This window comes from Rana temporaria, chromosome 1 (assembly GCF_905171775.1).
Source record: "Rana temporaria chromosome 1, aRanTem1.1, whole genome shotgun sequence".
NCBI classification, from domain to species: Eukaryota; Metazoa; Chordata; class Amphibia; order Anura; family Ranidae; genus Rana; species Rana temporaria.
Window position 1 is genome coordinate 655,111,826 of NC_053489.1, and position 17,927 is coordinate 655,129,752.

Below are 17,927 nucleotides of genomic sequence, written 5' to 3' on the forward strand. Positions count from 1 at the left end.
GTAGTCACGCCCCCTAACAGTTAGAATCACTCCCAAGGACACACCGAACCCCTTCAGCGCCCCCTACAGGTTAATCCCTTCCCTGCCAGTGTCATTTTTACAGTAATCGGTGCATTTTTATAGTACTGGTCGCTGTATAAATGACAGTGGCCGCAAAATGGTGTCAAAAGTGTCCAATGTGTCCACCATAATGTCGCAGTCACGATAAAAATGACTGATAGCCTCCAATACTAGTAGAAAAAAAATTATTAATAAAAATGCCATAAAACTACCCCCTATTTTGTAAACGCTATAACTTTTGCGCAAACCAATCAATAAACGCTTATTGCAATTTTTTTTTTTTAGAAAAACATGTAGAAGAATACATATCGGCCTAAACTGAGGAAAAAAAAAGTTTTTTTGTATATTTTTGGGGGATATTTATTATAGCAAAAAGTAGAAAATATTCATTTTTTTCAAAATTGTCACTCTATTTTTGTTTATAGCGCAAAAAATAAAAACCGCAGAGGTGATCAAATACCACCAAAAGAAAGCTCTATTTGTGGGGAAAAAAGGACATCAATTTTGTTTGGGAGCCACGTCGCACAACCGCGCAATTGTCAGTTAAAACGACGCAGTCCCAAATCGCAAAAAGTGCTCTGGTCTTTGACCAGCAATATGGTCCGGGGGTTAAGTGGTTAAATGATAGAGACAGAAAATCAACCAAAAATACAGAAAAAAAAAACACACAATACAAATGTTATAAATTGAGTTGTAGTTCAGCGAGTAAAATAAGTATTTGATCCCCAACCAACCAACAATAATTGTGGCTCCCACAGACTGGCTACAGTATATTCTCATGTGGTAAACAGATTAGTCCTGTCAGTTTAACCACTTGCTTACTGGGCACATATACCCCCTTCCTGCCCAGGCGAAATTTCAGCTTTCGCCACTGTCACGCTTTGAATGACAATTGTGCAGTCGTGCTACGTGGCTCCCTAACAACATTTTCGTCCTTTTTTTTCCACAAATAGAGCTTTCTTTTGGTGGTATTTGATCACCTGTGCGGTTTTTATTTTTTGCGCTATAAACAAAAATAGAGTGACAAGTTCGAGAAAAACACAAGGGCCCAGATTCAGGTAGATCGGAGCAATATTTGCGTGGGCAAAGAGCAAAGATTTTTCTCTGCGCCCACGCAAATATTTCGAGTAGCTCCGTAAATTGCGCGGGCGCTATGCTAATTAGCCCTGCGTAAGGGCGCCTAATGTAAATGATCCCGCCGGGGGCGGGAATCATTTAAATTAGGTGCGCTCCCGCGCCGAGCGAACAGCGCATGCTCCGTCGGGAAACTTTCCCGACGTGCATTGCGGCAAATGACGTCGCAAGGACGTCATTTGCTTCTAAGTGAACGTGAATGGCGTCCAGCGCCATTCACGAATCACTTACGTAAACGACGTGAAATTTAAATTTCACGAGCGGGAAGGGTGGCTATACTTTAGCATTGGCTGCCCCTGCTACAGCAGGAGCAACCTTGCGCTAAAGTCGCCGTACGGAAACTCCGTACCTTGCGTGCGCAGGGCCCGCGCAACTTTTGTGAATCGGTGGTAGTATGCAATTTGCATACTATACGCCGATCACAATGGCCGCGCCCCCTAGCGGCCAACGCAAGAATGCAGCCTGGGATGTGAAGGCATAAGGAGGCTTATGTCTGTCATATCCTAGGCTGCAGTCGGTGTAACGAGGTTCCTGAATCAGGAGCACTCGTTACACCGGAGCAAGTAAGCACTTGCGCCGCGCAACCTATGGTTGCGCGGGCGCAAGTGCTTCTTGAATCCGGGCCAATATTTTTTACTTTTTGCTATAATAAATATCCCATTTAAAAAAATAAAATAAAATGTTCAGTTTTGTCCGATACGTATTATTCTTCTAAAGAAATCGCAATAAGCGTATAGTAATTGGTTTGCGCAAACGTTAGAACGCCTACAAAAAAGGGGATAGAATTATAACTTTTTTTTACTAGTAATGGCGGCGATCTGCGATATTTGTCACGACTGCGATATTACGGCGGACACATCGGACACTTTTGACACATTTTTGGGACCATTCACATTTATACAGCGAACAGTGCTATAAAAATGCACTGATTACTGTATAAATGTGACTGGTAGGGAAGGGTTTAACACTGGGAGGCGATCAAGGGGTTAAATATGTAGCCTGGGAGTGATTCTTACTGTGAGGGGACTGACTGGGGGAGGTGACCGATGGTTGTCCCTATGTACAAGGGACACACCATCGGTCTCCTCTCCCTGACAGGACAAGGATCTCTGTGTTTACACACACAGATCCACGTCCCTGGCTCTGTGACTGCCGATCGCGGGTGCCTGGGGGATATCGTGGCCGCCAAGCACGTGCATCGGCACCTGTGTGACGCAGCAGGGCGCGCACGCGCCCCCCAGAGGCGCGTGGCCAGAGGCCGTATATCGACGGCCTCCCGGCAGATAAGAGCCACCTTGTGGCCGTAAATAGTTGGCCGCCGGATGGCAAGAGGTTAAGAAGGCGCTCCTAACAACAACTCGTTATGTGTATAAAAGACACCTGTCCACAGAATCTCTTTCTTCCATTCAAACCATTATGTGCAAAACCAAAGATCTGTCCAAGGACTTCAGGGACAAGATTGTAGACCTGCACAAGGCCGGAATGGGCTACAAGACCATCAGCAAGAAGCTTGGTGAGAAGGAGACAACTGTTGAAGCGATTATTCACAAATGGAAGAAATACAAAATAACTAGGGTTGTCCCGATACCACTTTTTTAGGACTGAGTACAAGTACCGATACCTTTTTTCATGTACTCGCCGATACCGAATACCGATACTTTTTTTAAATGTGTCCCCAAATGCAGCCATGTCCCCCCACATATGCAGCCATGTCCCCCCACAGATGCAGCCATGTCCCCCCACAGATGCAGCCATGTCTCCCCCATATCCAGCTATGTCCCCCCCATATGCAGCTATGTCCCCCCCATATGCAGCTATGTCCCCCCATATCCAGCCATGTCCCCCCCATATGCAGCCATGTCTCCCCCCCATATCCAGCCATGTCCCCCCCATATCCAGCCATGTCCCCCATATGCAGCCATGTCTCCCCCATGCAGCAATGTCTCCCCCCCATGCAGCAATGTCTCCCCCCCATGCAGCAATGTCTCCCCCCCATGCAGCCATGTCTCCCCCCATGCAGCCATGTCTCCCCCCATGCAGCCATGTCTCCCCCCATGCAGCCATGTCTCCCCCCATGCGGCCATGTCTCCCCCCCATCCGGCCATGTCTCCCCCCCATCCGGCCATGTCTCCCCCCCATCCAGCCATGTCTCCCCCCCATCCAGCCATGTCTCCCCCCCATCCAGCCATGTCTCCCCCCCATCCAGCCATGTCTCCCCCCCATCCAGCCATGTCTCCCCCCCATCCAGCCATGTCTCCCCCCCATCCAGCCATGTCTCCCCCCCATATCCAGCCATGTCCCCCTTACCTGCATCCCCACTGCCGCCGACTCGTTAATACGCGCGGGGAACATTACAGCTTTAAATAGCTGTAATGATTCGCGCCGCGCTGCGTATAGACACTCCCCCTTTGCTCGGGATTGGACAGTTCACCCGAGCAAGGGGGAGTGTCTATACGCGGCGCAAATCATTACAGCTATTCAAAGCTGTAATGTTTCCTGCCCGTAGTACCCAGTCGGCGGTAGCGGGGATGCGGCGTAATGGCGGCGGCGGGGGGAGTATTCTATTTCGGTATCGGGGGTATTTGCGGGAGTACAAGTACTCCCGCAAATACTCAGAATCAGTCCCGATACCGATACTAGTATCGGTATTGGGACAACCCTAAAAATAACCATCAATCTCCCTCGGTCTGGAGCTCCATGCAAGATTTCGCCTCATGGGGTGAGGATGATGAGAAAAGTGAGGGATCAGCCCAGAACTACACAGGAGGAGCTTTTGAATGATCTCAAGGAAGTTGGGACCACAGTCACCAAACAAACCATTGGTAACACAATACGCCACCATGGATTGAAATCCTGCAGCGTCCGCAAGGTCCCCTCCTCAAGAAGACACGTGTACAAGACCGTCTGAGGTTTGCCAATGAACATCTAAATGATTCAGCGAAGGATTGGGAGAAAGTGCTGTGGTCGGATGAGACCAAAATGTAGTTCTTTGGCAATAATTTGACTCATCGTGTTTGGAGGACGAAAAGTGCTGACTATGACCTTTATGCCGCGTACACACGATCATTTTTCGGCATGAAAAAAACGTTGTTTTAAAAAAATGTCATTTAAAACGATCGTGTGTGGGCCTTTCAATAATTTTTCAGCTTCTGAAAAACGACAATTTTTTTTTTCGAACATGCTGCATTTTTTAACAACGTTTTAAACTATGTCGTTTTTCGGGTTGTAAAAAATGATCGTGTGTGGGCTAACACAATGTTAAAAACCCGCGCATGCTCAGAAGCAAGTTATGAGACGGGAGCGCTCGTTCTGGTAAAACTACCGTTAGTAATGGAGTAAGCACATTCATCACGCTGTAACAGACAGAAAAGCGCGAATCGTCTTTTACCAACACGGAATCAGCTAAAGCAGCCCAAAGGGTGGCGCCATCCGCATGGAACTTCCCCTTTATAGTGACGTCGTACGTGTTGTACGTCACCGCGCTTTGCTAGAGCATTTTTTAAAAACTATGGTGTGTGGGCAACTTCGTTTTAATGATGAAGTTGGAAAAACTTTGTTTTTTCTACATGCCGAAAAATGATCGTGTGTACGCGGCATAAGAACACTATCCCTACGGTGAAGCACGGAGGTAGAAACATTATGCTTTGGGCGGTTTCTCTGCTAAAGGTACAGGGAAACTTTGCAGCATTGAGGGGCCATGTATTGTAAAGTCTTGGGTGGAGAACCTTCTTCCCTCAGGCAGATCACTGAAGATGGGTCTTTCAGCATGACAATGACCCTAAACATACCGCCAAGGCAACAAAGGAGTGGATTAAGAAGAAGCACATTAAAGGCATTGACATGCTTCCCACCGGCGCATACAGCGCGTCATGAGTTGGCGAAAGAAGCCGAACGTCGGTGCGCAGGCGCCGTATAGAGCCGACTCGCAGTCTGGCTTCTTTCGGCAACTCGTGACGCGCTGTATGCGCCGGTGGGAAGCATGTCAATCAATTAACATGTGAATAGGAACGCCCAGTCCCGCAGGATTACATACCCGGAAGCCGCGGTGAAGATATAGATAAAACGGTATGTACGGCAAGGAAATAAAAAAAAACAGCATAATGTCATTATCACAACTCGGCTCAATGTAATGTTAGAATTTTTTTTTTGGGTGAACCCCCGCTTTAATGCATAGAATGCATAGATGTGCTTGGCCGGCAGCGATCGCTCCTCAGAGAGACAATAAGGGGATCTGTCAATTTATACAGAAATCAGTGGCTATTTTTAGCTCTGATCGCTGTATAAGTGTCAATGGTCCCAAAAAAGTGTCCAATCTGTCTGCCACAATGTCGCAGTCCCGCTGATCACCACCATTACTAGTAAAAAAACAAGTAGGATGACACGTAGACTAGTAGTCATTGAAGTAAGCAGATAATAAAGTGATGTAGGAATAAAGGACTTTCATTTGGTACCTTCTCTCTCCTCCTCCATACGCCGTGCTTGCCTCTGGGCCATCATGCCCCTGTTCATCCTTCTCCGTGGCATTCCATCCCCCCTCTCCTCTGGCTGGAAACGCGGTCTGGCCGCGGCTGCTGCCACCACATTCTGTTGGTCCTCATGGTCAGCTGTAATGGAATAGAAAGCAAAATCATGAAGTGCACCTCTCACTCATATATAAAATCGCTCTTTGAAGGTTATTATCAGGGGTTTGACAAATTTGCTTGGAATCTAGGAGCCAGCTAAAAAAGTTAGGAGCCAGAAAACGCGCCCCGTCGCGACGAGCTTGCGCGCAGAAGCGAACACATACATGAGCAGCGACCGCATATGTAAACAGTGTTCAAACCACACATGTGAGTTATCGCTGCGATTGGTAGAGCGAGAGCAATAATTCTAGCCCTAGACCTCCTCTGTGACTCAAAACATGACACCTGTAGAGTTTTTTTAAACGTCGCCTATGGAGATTTTAAAGGGTAAAAGTTTGACGCCATTCCACGAGCGGACATAATTTTGAAGCGTGACATGTTGGGTATCAATTTACTCGGCGTAACATCATCTTTCATAATATAAAAAAAATGGGGATAATTTTACTGTTGTCTTATTTTTTAATTAAAAAAAGTGTAATTTTTTCCCCAAAAAAGTGCGCTTGCAAGACCGCTGCGCAAATACGGCATGACAGAAAGTATTGTAACGATCGCCATTTTATTCTCTAGGGTGTTAGGATAAAAAATATATATAATGTTTGGGGGGTTCTAATTAGAGGGAAGAAGATGGCAGTGAAAATAGTGAAAAATTACATTAGAATTACTGTTTAACTTGTAATGCTTAACTTGTAATACCAACGGCTCACCACCAGATGGTGCCAGCTCACCAAAAAAAAAAAAAAATTTTTTTTTTTTTTTGCCCCCCCTTCCAAGCCAAGTCGCCAGGACCCTATTTCTAGTCGCCATGGCGACCGGGATTTGTCGACCCCTGGTTATTATTATTATTATACACAATCTATATAGTGCCAACAGTTTACGCAGCACTTTACAATGTAGAGGGGAGACAACACAATTACAAAACAATACAGAAGGGACAGGAGAGCCCGGCTCATAGAGCTTACAGAGCAGAGAGAATTCTCTGCATACAAAAGATCGGGAAATACTTTGTCAATCGCAACAGGGAAAAAAAAATTGCGATAACGATTCTTGACGATTAACCACTTCCATACCGGGGCACTTACGCACCTTCCTGCCCAAGCCAATTTTCAGCTTTTAGCACGGTCGCACTTTGAATGACAATTGCGCGGTCATGTACCCAAACAATTTTTTTATTATTTTATTCCCACAAATAGAGCTTTCTTTTGGTGGTATTTGATCACCTCTGCGATTTTTATTTTTTGCGCAACAACTAAAAAAAGACAGAATATTTTGAAAAAAATTAAGTTTTTGTTTTCTGTCAATCTTCTGCTCTACTTCTCCGCGCTCTTTGAAGCACTGGGCTGTGGAGGGGTGGGAAGCGAGCGTCTCAGCGGCTTGCCGAGACTGCCATCAATCAATACAGCTGGTGGATTCAGACTTTATTGTCGGGATGACACGGTCATGTGACCCAGAGAAGAAGCCCAGCCTAAAATGCTCAGGCTGGACTTTTCCTTTAAAGTGTTACTAAACCCAGGACCCTGCAGTCACTATATCTGGTCTCCCACAGTACACAGAACATGGAAATGCAATTATTTTAGTAAATATAAACTGCTAAATATCCTTTTCCCATCAGCAGTATATAGCAGTCTTGTGACTTCTATCAGTGTCTGGTTAAAGCTTGTAGGAGGAGTTTTCATTCTGCTCCGAGGCTGCAGGACCCCTGACTCTCTGCCTGGACAGTGCTGATTGGCCGTGTGCTGATCACATTCACAAGAATTTTTTTTTTTTTTTAACTCTAGCAATACGACCAAACTGAGCATGTGCAGAGTGCCTGTTCTATCAGCAGATAGATTGGGGACTGTGGAAGAAGGGAAGGATCAGAGAAGACAGAATCAAAACGTCTTGTGTAACACTTTAACCACTTGAGAGGCGTGCTATAAACAAAAGATGTCCGCAGCGCGGCTCTCAAGTGCCGGGGGGACGTCCCTGGACGTCCTTTTATGTGCATTACCCGCTGGGGGCGTGCAGCAGGTAAACACTGTGCCCGGCGCATCGCTGAGAGGCCGATACGCGTGCCTAGCGGCCGCGATGTCTGCCAGGTACCCGCGATCGTCGGTGACAGCAGGGACGTGGAGCTCTGTGTGTAAACACAGAGCTCCACGTCCTTTCAGGGAGAGAGGAGACCGATCTGTGTCCCTTGTACATAGGGACACAGCATCGGTCACCTCCCCCAGTCAGTCCCCTCCCCCCACACAGTTAGAACACACCCAGGGAATACATTTAACCCCTTCCTCACCCCCTAGTGTTAACCCCTTCACTGCCAGTCACATTTATACAGTAATCAATGCATTTTTAGCACTGATCGCTGTATAAATGTGAATGGTCCCAAAATTGTGTCAAAAGTGTCCGATATGTCCGCCGCAATATCGCAGTCCCAATAAAAATCGCAGATCGCCGCCATTACTAGTAAAAAATAAATCATAAATCTATCCCCTATTTTGTAGGCGCTATAACTTTTGCGCAAACCAATCAATAAACGCTTATTGCGGTTTTTTTTAACAAAAATATGTAGAAGAATACGTATCGGCCTAAACCGAGGAAAAAATATATATTTTTAAAAAAAATATAGGGATATTATTATAACAAAAAGTAAAACATATTGTATTTATTTTTTAAAAATTTTCTGTCTTTTTTTGTTTATAGCGCAAAAAATAAAAATCGCAGAGATGATCAAATACCACCAAAAGAAAGCTCTATTTGTGGGAAAAAAATTATAATTTGGGTACAGTGTTGTATGACTGCGCAATTGTCATTCAAAATGCGTCAGCGCTGAAAGCTGAAAATTGGTCTGGGCACGAAGGGGGTTTAAGTGCCCGGTAATGAAGTGGTTAATATTAAACACTTTAATACCACACCATTGCCGAAATATAGCTACAGCACGGCTCTCTAGTTCTGGGAGGGCAGGACGTCCTCCCAGAACACACCCGGGGCGTGCATTGGACGCGCTTTTTGACCACTGTGTCTTTTGGGCACAGCTGATCACAGATCAAGTTAGAAAGGCCAATCGCAGTGGCCCTATACCATGTGATCAGCTGTGTCCAATCACAGCTGATCACATGTAAACAAACTTGCCGATTAACGCCATTCCTTTCCTCACACAGTGACAGCGCATGAGGAAAGGAGAGCTGATAACCGGCAAGGCTGACAGAGCACATTTACACTGATTATCAGTGCAGCCCCATCAGTTCCAATCAATGCCACCTATCAGTGCCCACCAGTTCCAATCAATGCCACCTATCAGTGCCCACCAGTTCCAATCAGTGCCCACCTATCAGTGCCCATCAGTTCCAATCAGTGCCCATCAGTGCCCACCTGTCAGTGCCCATCAGTTCCAATCAATGTACATCAGTGCCACCTATCAGTGCACGGATCAGAAACACTGCTTTAAGCCAGGTTCACCCCACGTGTGGTGGGACTGTGCTAGTTGGCAATTCCAGTGTACTCCCACCGCATGGACAAGGCAAAATGCCATGCGTACTTTGGCCCAGATTCTGAAAGGACTTACGACGGCGCAGCGCCGTGTACGCCGTCGTAATTCCTAATCCGACCCGTCGTATCTATGCGCCTGATTCTTAGAATCAGTTACGCATAGATATCCTTTAGATCCGACAGGCGTAAGTCTCTTACGCCGTCGGATCGTAACTGCAATTTTCCGCTGGCCGCTAGGGGCATGTAAGCTGATTTCCGCGTCAAAATATTTAAATTAGCTAGATACGTGAATTCCCGAACATAAGCGCAACTGACGCAGTAAAGATACGCCATTTACGATAGGCTTTTCCCGGCGTAATATTGCCCCTGCTATATGAGGCATAACTGCGGCGTAACAATGTTAAGTATGGCCGTCGTTCCCGCGTCAAAATTTGAAAAAGTTACGTCGTTTGCGTAAGTCGTCCGTGAATGGGGCTGGACGTCATTTACGTTCACGTCGAAACCAATGACGTCCTTGCAGCGTACTTTGGAGCAATGCACACTGGGAAATTCCACGGACGGTGCATGCGCCGTTCGGGAAAAGCGTCAATCACGTCGGGTCACAGTACATTTACATAAAACACGCCCCCCCTGATCCAAATTTGAATTAGGCGGGCTTACGCCGGCCGATTTGCGATACGCCGTCACAACTTACGGATGCAAGTGCTTTGAGAATACAGCACTTGCCCGTCTAAGTTGCGGCAGCGTAACGTAAATCGGATACATTACGCCGCCGCAGGACGAGAATCTGGCCCTATGTGCCCAGTTCAGCATTGCTGTGGTGCCCTGAAAAAGTACTTCATGCAGAATGGTGTGAGGCAATCCACCACCTCGCATGTCTGTGTGACACCTCAATGGGTGTCCAGTGCCACCCTGTGCCTTTAAGGAAGGGTTGGCTCCCTCCAGGCTCATCTGTCCTCTGCCTATCCATTATAATGAATGCGCTTCCACTGTGGAGCCTCTCATAAATTTAGAGTTAGGACTACAGAGAATACTGGGGTGCCATGAAGCGGCTCTGCACATTACGCTTGTATTTGCAAATGTGTGCAAACTAAACCCCTGTATTTAATGCAAGCTGTTAGACAGGATAATCTGGTTGGTTGCAGGCTGGTTGACGAGCTGAGCTGGGAATTTTCTTTGGTTTTGCATGCATTGTCCTTCCATGTGCTCCTTGCTGCAAAGGCCGGTTATAGGTGGGGGCAGGGACCATTTGTTTGTGACATCTTAATAAAGTTTGTCTCTAAAAAAAAAAAAAAAAGAGTGTGATGTGCTGGTTTCGGCACCACTGCACCGTCCACCAGCCACCGCATTACTATGCAATGGAAACTACACTGACCTGTGGGTGCCTAATCTACATACAGGGCACCGGACGCATGGATTCCAATGGGCTTTTTTGTTTTTTTGAAGCACATGATTAGAACCTGACGCTCTAATTGGCTTAGAAAAAGGGTGGGCTTGGGGCGCAGAGCACTGTGCCCTGAGCCCACCCAGTTGTGTGACAATAGCGAATTAACATTCGCTATTGTCTTCCCGATTCTCCTCCCGGCCAATTAGGAAGCAGGTCCTGAGACCCGATTGGCCAGGGAGTGCTTAGAACACTTGCTTCCCCATGCCTCCTAAGGTAAGGCCTCTGATCGCTGCAATCCCGTCCGTCTCCCGCAGGGGGGGGGGGGGTTAGATCGCCGCCTTTCCATCCGTTTTCCCCTGGGGGGGGGGGGTGGTACAAGTATGCCCCCCCCCCAAATATTAAGCACCCGCCGCCACTGCTGTGTACACTGATCTGTAAAGAATTACAACCAAAGAGGTTCTGAGAATAGAAGGGAACACACCGTTGTTTTATGTTCTTAACCACTTAAGGACCGGACCAATATGCTGGCTAAAGACCCAAGGGGTTTTTACAGTTCGGGACTGCGTCGCTTTAACAGACAATTGCGCGGTCGTGCGACGTGGCTCCCAAACAAAATTGGCGTCCTTTTTTCCCCACAAATAGAGCTTTCTTTTGGTGGTATTTGATCACCTCTGCGGTTTTTATTTTTTGCGCTATAAACAAAAATAGAGCGACAATTTAAAAAAAAATGCAATATTTTTTACTTTTTGCTGTAATAAATATCCCCCAAAAACATATATAAAAAAAAAAAAATTCCTCAGTTTAGGCCGATACGTATTCTTCTACCTATTTTTGGAAAAAAAAAAAAAAAAAAAAAAAAAAAAAAATCGCAATAATCGTTTATCGGTTGGTTTGCGCAAAATTTATAGTGTTTACAAAATAGGGAATAGTTTTTTTTTATTTTTATTTTTTTTATTACTAATGGCGGCGATCAGCGGGTTTTTTTCGTGACTGCGACATTATGGCGGACACTTCGGACAATTTTGACACATTTTTGGGACCATTGTCATTTTCACAGCAAAAAATGCATTTAAATTGCATTCTTTATTGTGAAAATGACAGTTGCAGTTTGGGAGTTAAACACAGGGGGCGCTGTAACATTTAGGGATCACTGTGTATGTGTTTACTAGTGTAGGGGGGTGTGGCTGTAGGTCTGATGTCATCGATCGAGTCTCCCTATAAAAGGGATCACTCGATCGATGCGCCGCCACAGTGAAGCACGGGGAAGCCGTGTTTACATACGGCTCTCCCCGTTCTTCAGCTCCGGGGAGCGATCGCGACGGAGCGGCTAAAAACAAATAGCCGCGCCGTCGTCCCGGATCGCTCCCCGAGCGGACCCGACCTCCGCATGTACCGGAGGGGGGGTCCCGATCGGACCCCCCACCCGCGTCTAGGCAGGGACGTACAGGTACGTTGATGTGCCTGTCCGTGCCATTCTGCCGAGGTAAATGTACATGAGGAGGTCGGGAACTGGTTAAACAACAAATGAAACAAAAGTTAATATAAACACATTTGTAAAGTAAATACATTGTATCAATATGAGGAGCGTTCTCTCTGCTCCCATGATAGGCGCAGAGCTCTCTGGTTCCTCACTGATCCCGGATACAACGTCTCTCTCTTTTTTGCAGGCTGAGGGGTGTATTTATCCACCTCAATAACAGGCAATTTTACCCCCCTTCCTGCCCAGGCCAATTTTTAGCTTTCAGCACTGTGACTCTTTGAATGACATGTTTTCGCCGTCATGCAACTCTGTACCCAGATGACATTTTTATAATTTTTTGCGACAAATAGAGCTTTCTTTTGGTGTCATTTAATAAACAACTTTATTTCCCCCCATCGGTTATAAAATGTTGTAAATAGGTCAGTTTTCTCCATCACTACACTGACGGCCACTGATGAGGCGGCACTGACGGCCACTGAAGAGGCGGCACTGATGAGGCGGCGCTGACGGCCACTGAAGAGGCGGCACTGATGAGGAGGAGCTGACGGCCACTGAAGAGGCGGCACTGATGAGGAGGAGCTGACGGCCACTGAAGAGGCAGCACTGATGAGGAGCAGCTGACGGCCACTGAAGAGGCGGCACTGATGAGGCGGCGCTGACGGCCACTGAAGAGGCGGCACTGATGAGGAGGAGCTGACGGCCACTGAAGAGGCGGCACTGATGAGGCGGCGCTGACGGCCACTGAAGAGGCGGCACTGATGAGGAGGAGCCGACGGCCACTGAAGAGGCGGCAATGATGAGGAGGAGCTGACGGCCACTGAAGAGGCGGCACTGATGAGGAGGAGCTGACGGCCACTAAAGAGGCGGCAATGATGAGGAGGAGCTGACGGCCACTGATGAGGAGGAGCTGGCGGCCACTGATGAGGAGGAGCTGACGGCCACTGAAGAGGCGGCACTGATGAGGAGGAGCTGACGGCCACTGAAGAGGAGGAGCTGACGGCCACTGAAGAGGAGGAGCTGACGGCCACTGAAGAGGCGGCACTGATGAGGAGGAGCTGATGGCCACTGAAGAGGAGGAGCTGACGGGCACTGATGAGGAGGAGCTGACGGCCACTGAAGAGGCGGCACTGATGAGGAGGAGCCGCCGGCCACTGAAGAGGCGGCACCGATGAGGAGGAACCGACGGCCACTGAAGAGGCGGCACCGATGAGGAGGAACCGACAGCCACTGAAGAGGCGGCACCGATGAGGAGGAACCGACAGCCACTGAAGAGGCGGCACCGATGAGGAGGAGCCGACGGCCACTGAAGAGGCGGCACCGATGAGGAGGAGCCGACGGCCACTGATTAGGAGGCACTGATGAGGAGGAGCCGACGGCCACTGATTAGGAGGCGCTGATGAGGAGGAGCCGACGGCCACTGATGAGGCGGCACCGACGGCCACTGATGAGGCGGCACCGACAGCCACTGATGAGGCGGCACCGACAGCCACTGATGAGGCGGCACCGACAGCCACTGACGAGGAGGCATCGCTGATGGGGCTGCACTGAATATCAATGCACTGGATTATCAGCGCAGATCCCGAAAGGAAATCCGTTTATCGGCTCTCTTCTTCTCGCGCCGTCAGTGTGAATAGAGGAACGCTGATAGCCGGCACTTCCTAGATACGCTGTGATTGGACACCGCTGATCACATGGTAAAGAGCCCACATCATTCTTTACCGTGATTAGAGATGTGGTGTGTCCGAGCGGCAAACCGCACAACCGATCGCTTGGCGCTTGTGTGTCCCCGCACGAGCAGCATGTTCTGAAGGACGTCATATAATATATCCAGTCACAACGGGAAAGCCCCGCCCATAAAAAAATTCCTCCCGTCAGACTTCATGTACGTTCCTTCTGTGCACATGATGGAAAATCCAACGTTGTTAGTCCCAAACATAGGGCTAGATTCAGGTAGCTGCGCGCATTATTACGGCGGCGCAGCGTATCGTATTTCCGCTGCGCCACCGTAAGTTATAGAGGCAAGTGCTGTATTCACAAAGCACTTGCCTCGTAACTTATGGCGGCGTAGCGTAAATGGTGCTGGCGAAAGCGCGCCTAATTCAAATGAGGATGAGGGGGCGTGTTTTATTTAAATTAATGTTGACCCCGCGTATTTTACGTTTTTTACAAACGGCGCATGCTCGAAATTCCGCCGCAAATCGTCATTGCTTTCGACGTGAACGTAAATTACGTCCAGCCCTATTCGCGAACGACTTACGCAAATGACGTAAAAAATTCAAATTTCGAAGCGGGAACGACGTCCATACTTAACATTGGCTGCGCCTCCTAATAGCAGGAGTAACCTTACGCCGAAAAAGCACAACGTAAAAAAATTGCGCCGGGCGTACGTACGTTTGTGAATCGGCGTATCTAGGTCATTTGCATATTCTACGCCGAAAACAACAGAAGCGTCCCTAGCGGCCAGCGTAAAAATGCACACAATTATACGCCGCCGTATTCAAGTTACGTCGGCGGAGGAAGCCTATTTTTTCTACGTATCTGCCTTTCAGAATCGGCGTAAAGATACGACGGTGCAGATTTGAAATTACGGCGGCGTATCTGGAGATACGGCGCCGTATCTTCTTGCTGAATCTAGCCCAAAGTCTTCTGTGGACTGGGGAGTTCCACCACCAATATTACGCCGCCGTCACAATGCGCATCCCAAACGTCCGATCTCCCGGTACGAGACGCACACTCTCCTTCCACTTCCAAACATCCACAATAAATTCTGCCCAATGTAATAAATTAACGCCCAAGCGCTTGGCGCGGGAAAACGCGGTACACACTTTTAGAAGCGTCATTTTTTTATTTATTTTGTGCCCAAGGCGCTGCTGCCAGGAGGAGGCTTCTGCCCGCGATTTCAAAGCGCTCGGCTAAAATGACAAATCGCACAACACAAATTTCAGGCACCATTCATTTTAATGGTGCCTAAAAATGCGGTGCGATTCTGCCGTGATAAACCGCACTGCAATCGTAGCGAAATGCATCGCACAAAGCTTGTCGCCCCACCAGAAGCTCAGGGTCCTTTTTTTTTTTTGGGCGGTGAGCATCACACGATGTGGTTTGCCGCGATTTAGTGGCGGGAGAACAGCGCTGCGTTTTTAGGTGCCATTAAAATGAACGGTGTCTGAAATTCACGTTGTGCGACTTGTCATTTTAGAGCAGCGACTTAGAAATCGGGTGTGAGTGCAGCCTGGAAGTAAATACTTCTTCCTAAGATCATAGATGCCATCTAGTGGTGATAATGCGGTATTATCCTGATTGCAGATATCCTAATGCAGTCATAGATGATGGCGAGAGCCCCGCACCCACAGGAAATAGAGGAACCCACACTGCATGATGCACTTTAGATTGGTGAGACATTTTTCCAACAGTAGGAGTGAGACTGGACAGTAACAAAACACCCACCTAATCTCAGCCAGGGGCGTGCAGGGTCCTTCCCCAACCAGGCACGTTTGCGCGTGAGCAGGGTCCATACCCCAGCCAGGCACGTGTGCGCGCAGGGTCCCTCCCCAAGCCAGGTGCGTGTGCACGCAGGGTCCCTCCCCAAGCCAGGCACGTGTGCGCGCATGGTCCCTCCCCAAGCCAGGCACGTGTGCGCGCAGGGTCCCTCCCCAAGCCAGGCACGTGTGCGCGCAGGGTCCCACCCCCAGCCAGGTGCGTGTGCGCGCAGGGTCCCTCCCCAAGCCGTGCGCGCGCAGGGTCCATACCCCAGGCAGGCACGCATGAGTGCGCATGGTCCATCCCCCAGCCAGACACGTGTGCAGGGTCCCTCCCCAAGGCAGGCATGTATGCGCGCGCAGGGTCCATCCCCCAGCCATGCAGGGTCCATCCCCCAACCAGGCGCATGTGCGCGCAGGGTTTCTCCGCAAGCCAGGCGCGTGTGCGCGCAGGTGTTCCTCCCCCAGCCAGGCACGTGTGCGCGCAGGGTGCCTCCCCCAGCCAAGTGCGTGCAGGGTCCCTCCCCCAGCCAGGTGAGTGTGCGCGCAGGGTCCCTCCCCCAGTCAGGTGCGTGTGCGCGCAGGGTCCCTCCCCCAGTCAGGTGCGTGTGCGCGCAGGGTCCCTCCTCCAGCCAGGCACGTTTGCGCGTGAGCAGGGTCCATACCCCAGCCAGGCACGTGTGCGCGCAGGGTCCCTCCCCAAGCCAGGTGCGTGTGCACGCAGGGTCCCTCCCCAAGCCAGGCACGTGTGCGCGCAGGGTCCCTCCCCAAGCCAGGCACGTGTGCGCGCAGGGTCCCTCCCCAAGCCAGGCACGTGTGCGCGCAGGGTCCCTCCCCAAGCCAGGCACGTGTGCGCGCAGGGTCCCACCCCCAGCCAGGTGCGTGTGCGCGCAGGGTCCCTCCCCAAGCCGTGCGCGCGCAGGGTCCATACCCCAGGCAGGCACGCATGAGTGCGCATGGTCCATCCCCCAGCCAGACACGTGTGCAGGGTCCCTCCCCAAGGCAGGCATGTATGCGCGCGCAGGGTCCATCCCCCAGCCATGCAGGGTCCATCCCCCAACCAGGCGCATGTGCGCGCAGGGTTTCTCCGCAAGCCAGGCGCGTGTGCGCGCAGGTGTTCCTCCCCCAGCCAGGCACGTGTGCGCGCAGGGTGCCTCCCCCAGCCAAGTGCGTGCAGGGTCCCTCCCCCAGCCAGGTGAGTGTGCGCGCAGGGTCCCTCCCCCAGTCAGGTGCGTGTGCGCGCAGGGTCCCTCCCCCAGTCAGGTGCGTGTGCGCGCAGGGTCCCTCCTCCAGCCAGGCACGTTTGCGCGTGAGCAGGGTCCATACCCCAGCCAGGCACGTGTGCGCGCAGGGTCCCTCCCCAAGCCAGGTGCGTGTGCACGCAGGGTCCCTCCCCAAGCCAGGCACGTGTGCGCGCAGGGTCCCTCCCCAAGCCAGGCACGTGTGCGCGCAGGGTCCCTCCCCAAGCCAGGCACGTGTGCGCGCAGGGTCCCTCCCCCAGTCAGGTGCGTGTGCGCGCAGGGTCCCTGCCCCAGCCAGGCGTGTGTACACATAGGTGTCTCTCCCCCAGCCAGGTGCGCGCAGGGTCCCTCCCCCAGCCAGGCGCCTGTGTGCGCAGGGTCCATCCCCCTGCCAGGCGCGTGTGTGCGCAGGGTCCATCCCCCTGCCAGGCGCGTGTGCGTGCAGAGACCCTCCCCCAGCCAGGCACATGTGTGTACAAGGCCCTTCCCCCCAGCCAAGCACATGTGTGTGCAGAGCTCCTCCCCCTTATCTATGCTCCTCCTCCCACCACAGAGTCCCTCCCCCCACACCTCTGCCCCCCTCCAGTCAGCCCGGTACAGGGGGCACTAGGACCGGCTCACCTTGCTCGGTGTGTCCCCGGATCCTGGCAGTGAAGTAGAGAAGTACGGCCAGGAGAAGAGCCGCTACAATGTACAGCACCGGGTCCATTGTTACACGTCACAGCTCCAGGCCCCGCCCCTACAGCCGGCACATCGGGCTCAGCCCGGCTGGAACGTACCACCTGCCACAGGGGGGAGGCCGGGAAAAACTCGAGGCCATGTCATTCATTATCCCGCCCTATTCTAAGTGCATTTATACACATACTACAGACTAAATCTCATGTCATATATGATACGCTTCAGGTGATGATTTGAGTTAAAAAAAGTAAAATAATTTCAATTATCAACCCCCTTTCCTCCATGTGTTGGATTCGACCGACTTCCCTATTTCAATTTTGTGGTTGTGAACACATTGTGCACCAGAAATAGGATCGGGAGGGAGTTTGGACTTCAATGAAT

General features: G+C 50.3%; 1 protein-coding gene across 1 annotated transcript; it reads right to left on the minus strand.

The window, feature by feature from the left end:
• Positions 1-5,634: 5,634 nt before the first annotated feature.
• Positions 5,635-17,621, minus strand: LOC120943924 (DDRGK domain-containing protein 1-like). The gene is made up of 2 exons (XM_040357605.1): positions 17,490-17,621; positions 5,635-5,798 (listed from the first exon to the last, which is right to left on the minus strand). The coding sequence occupies exons 1-2, from the start codon at positions 17,575-17,577 to the stop codon at positions 5,635-5,637; spliced, it is 252 nt and encodes an 83-aa protein (XP_040213539.1). The 5' UTR covers positions 17,578-17,621.
• Positions 17,622-17,927: the final 306 nt, after the last annotated feature.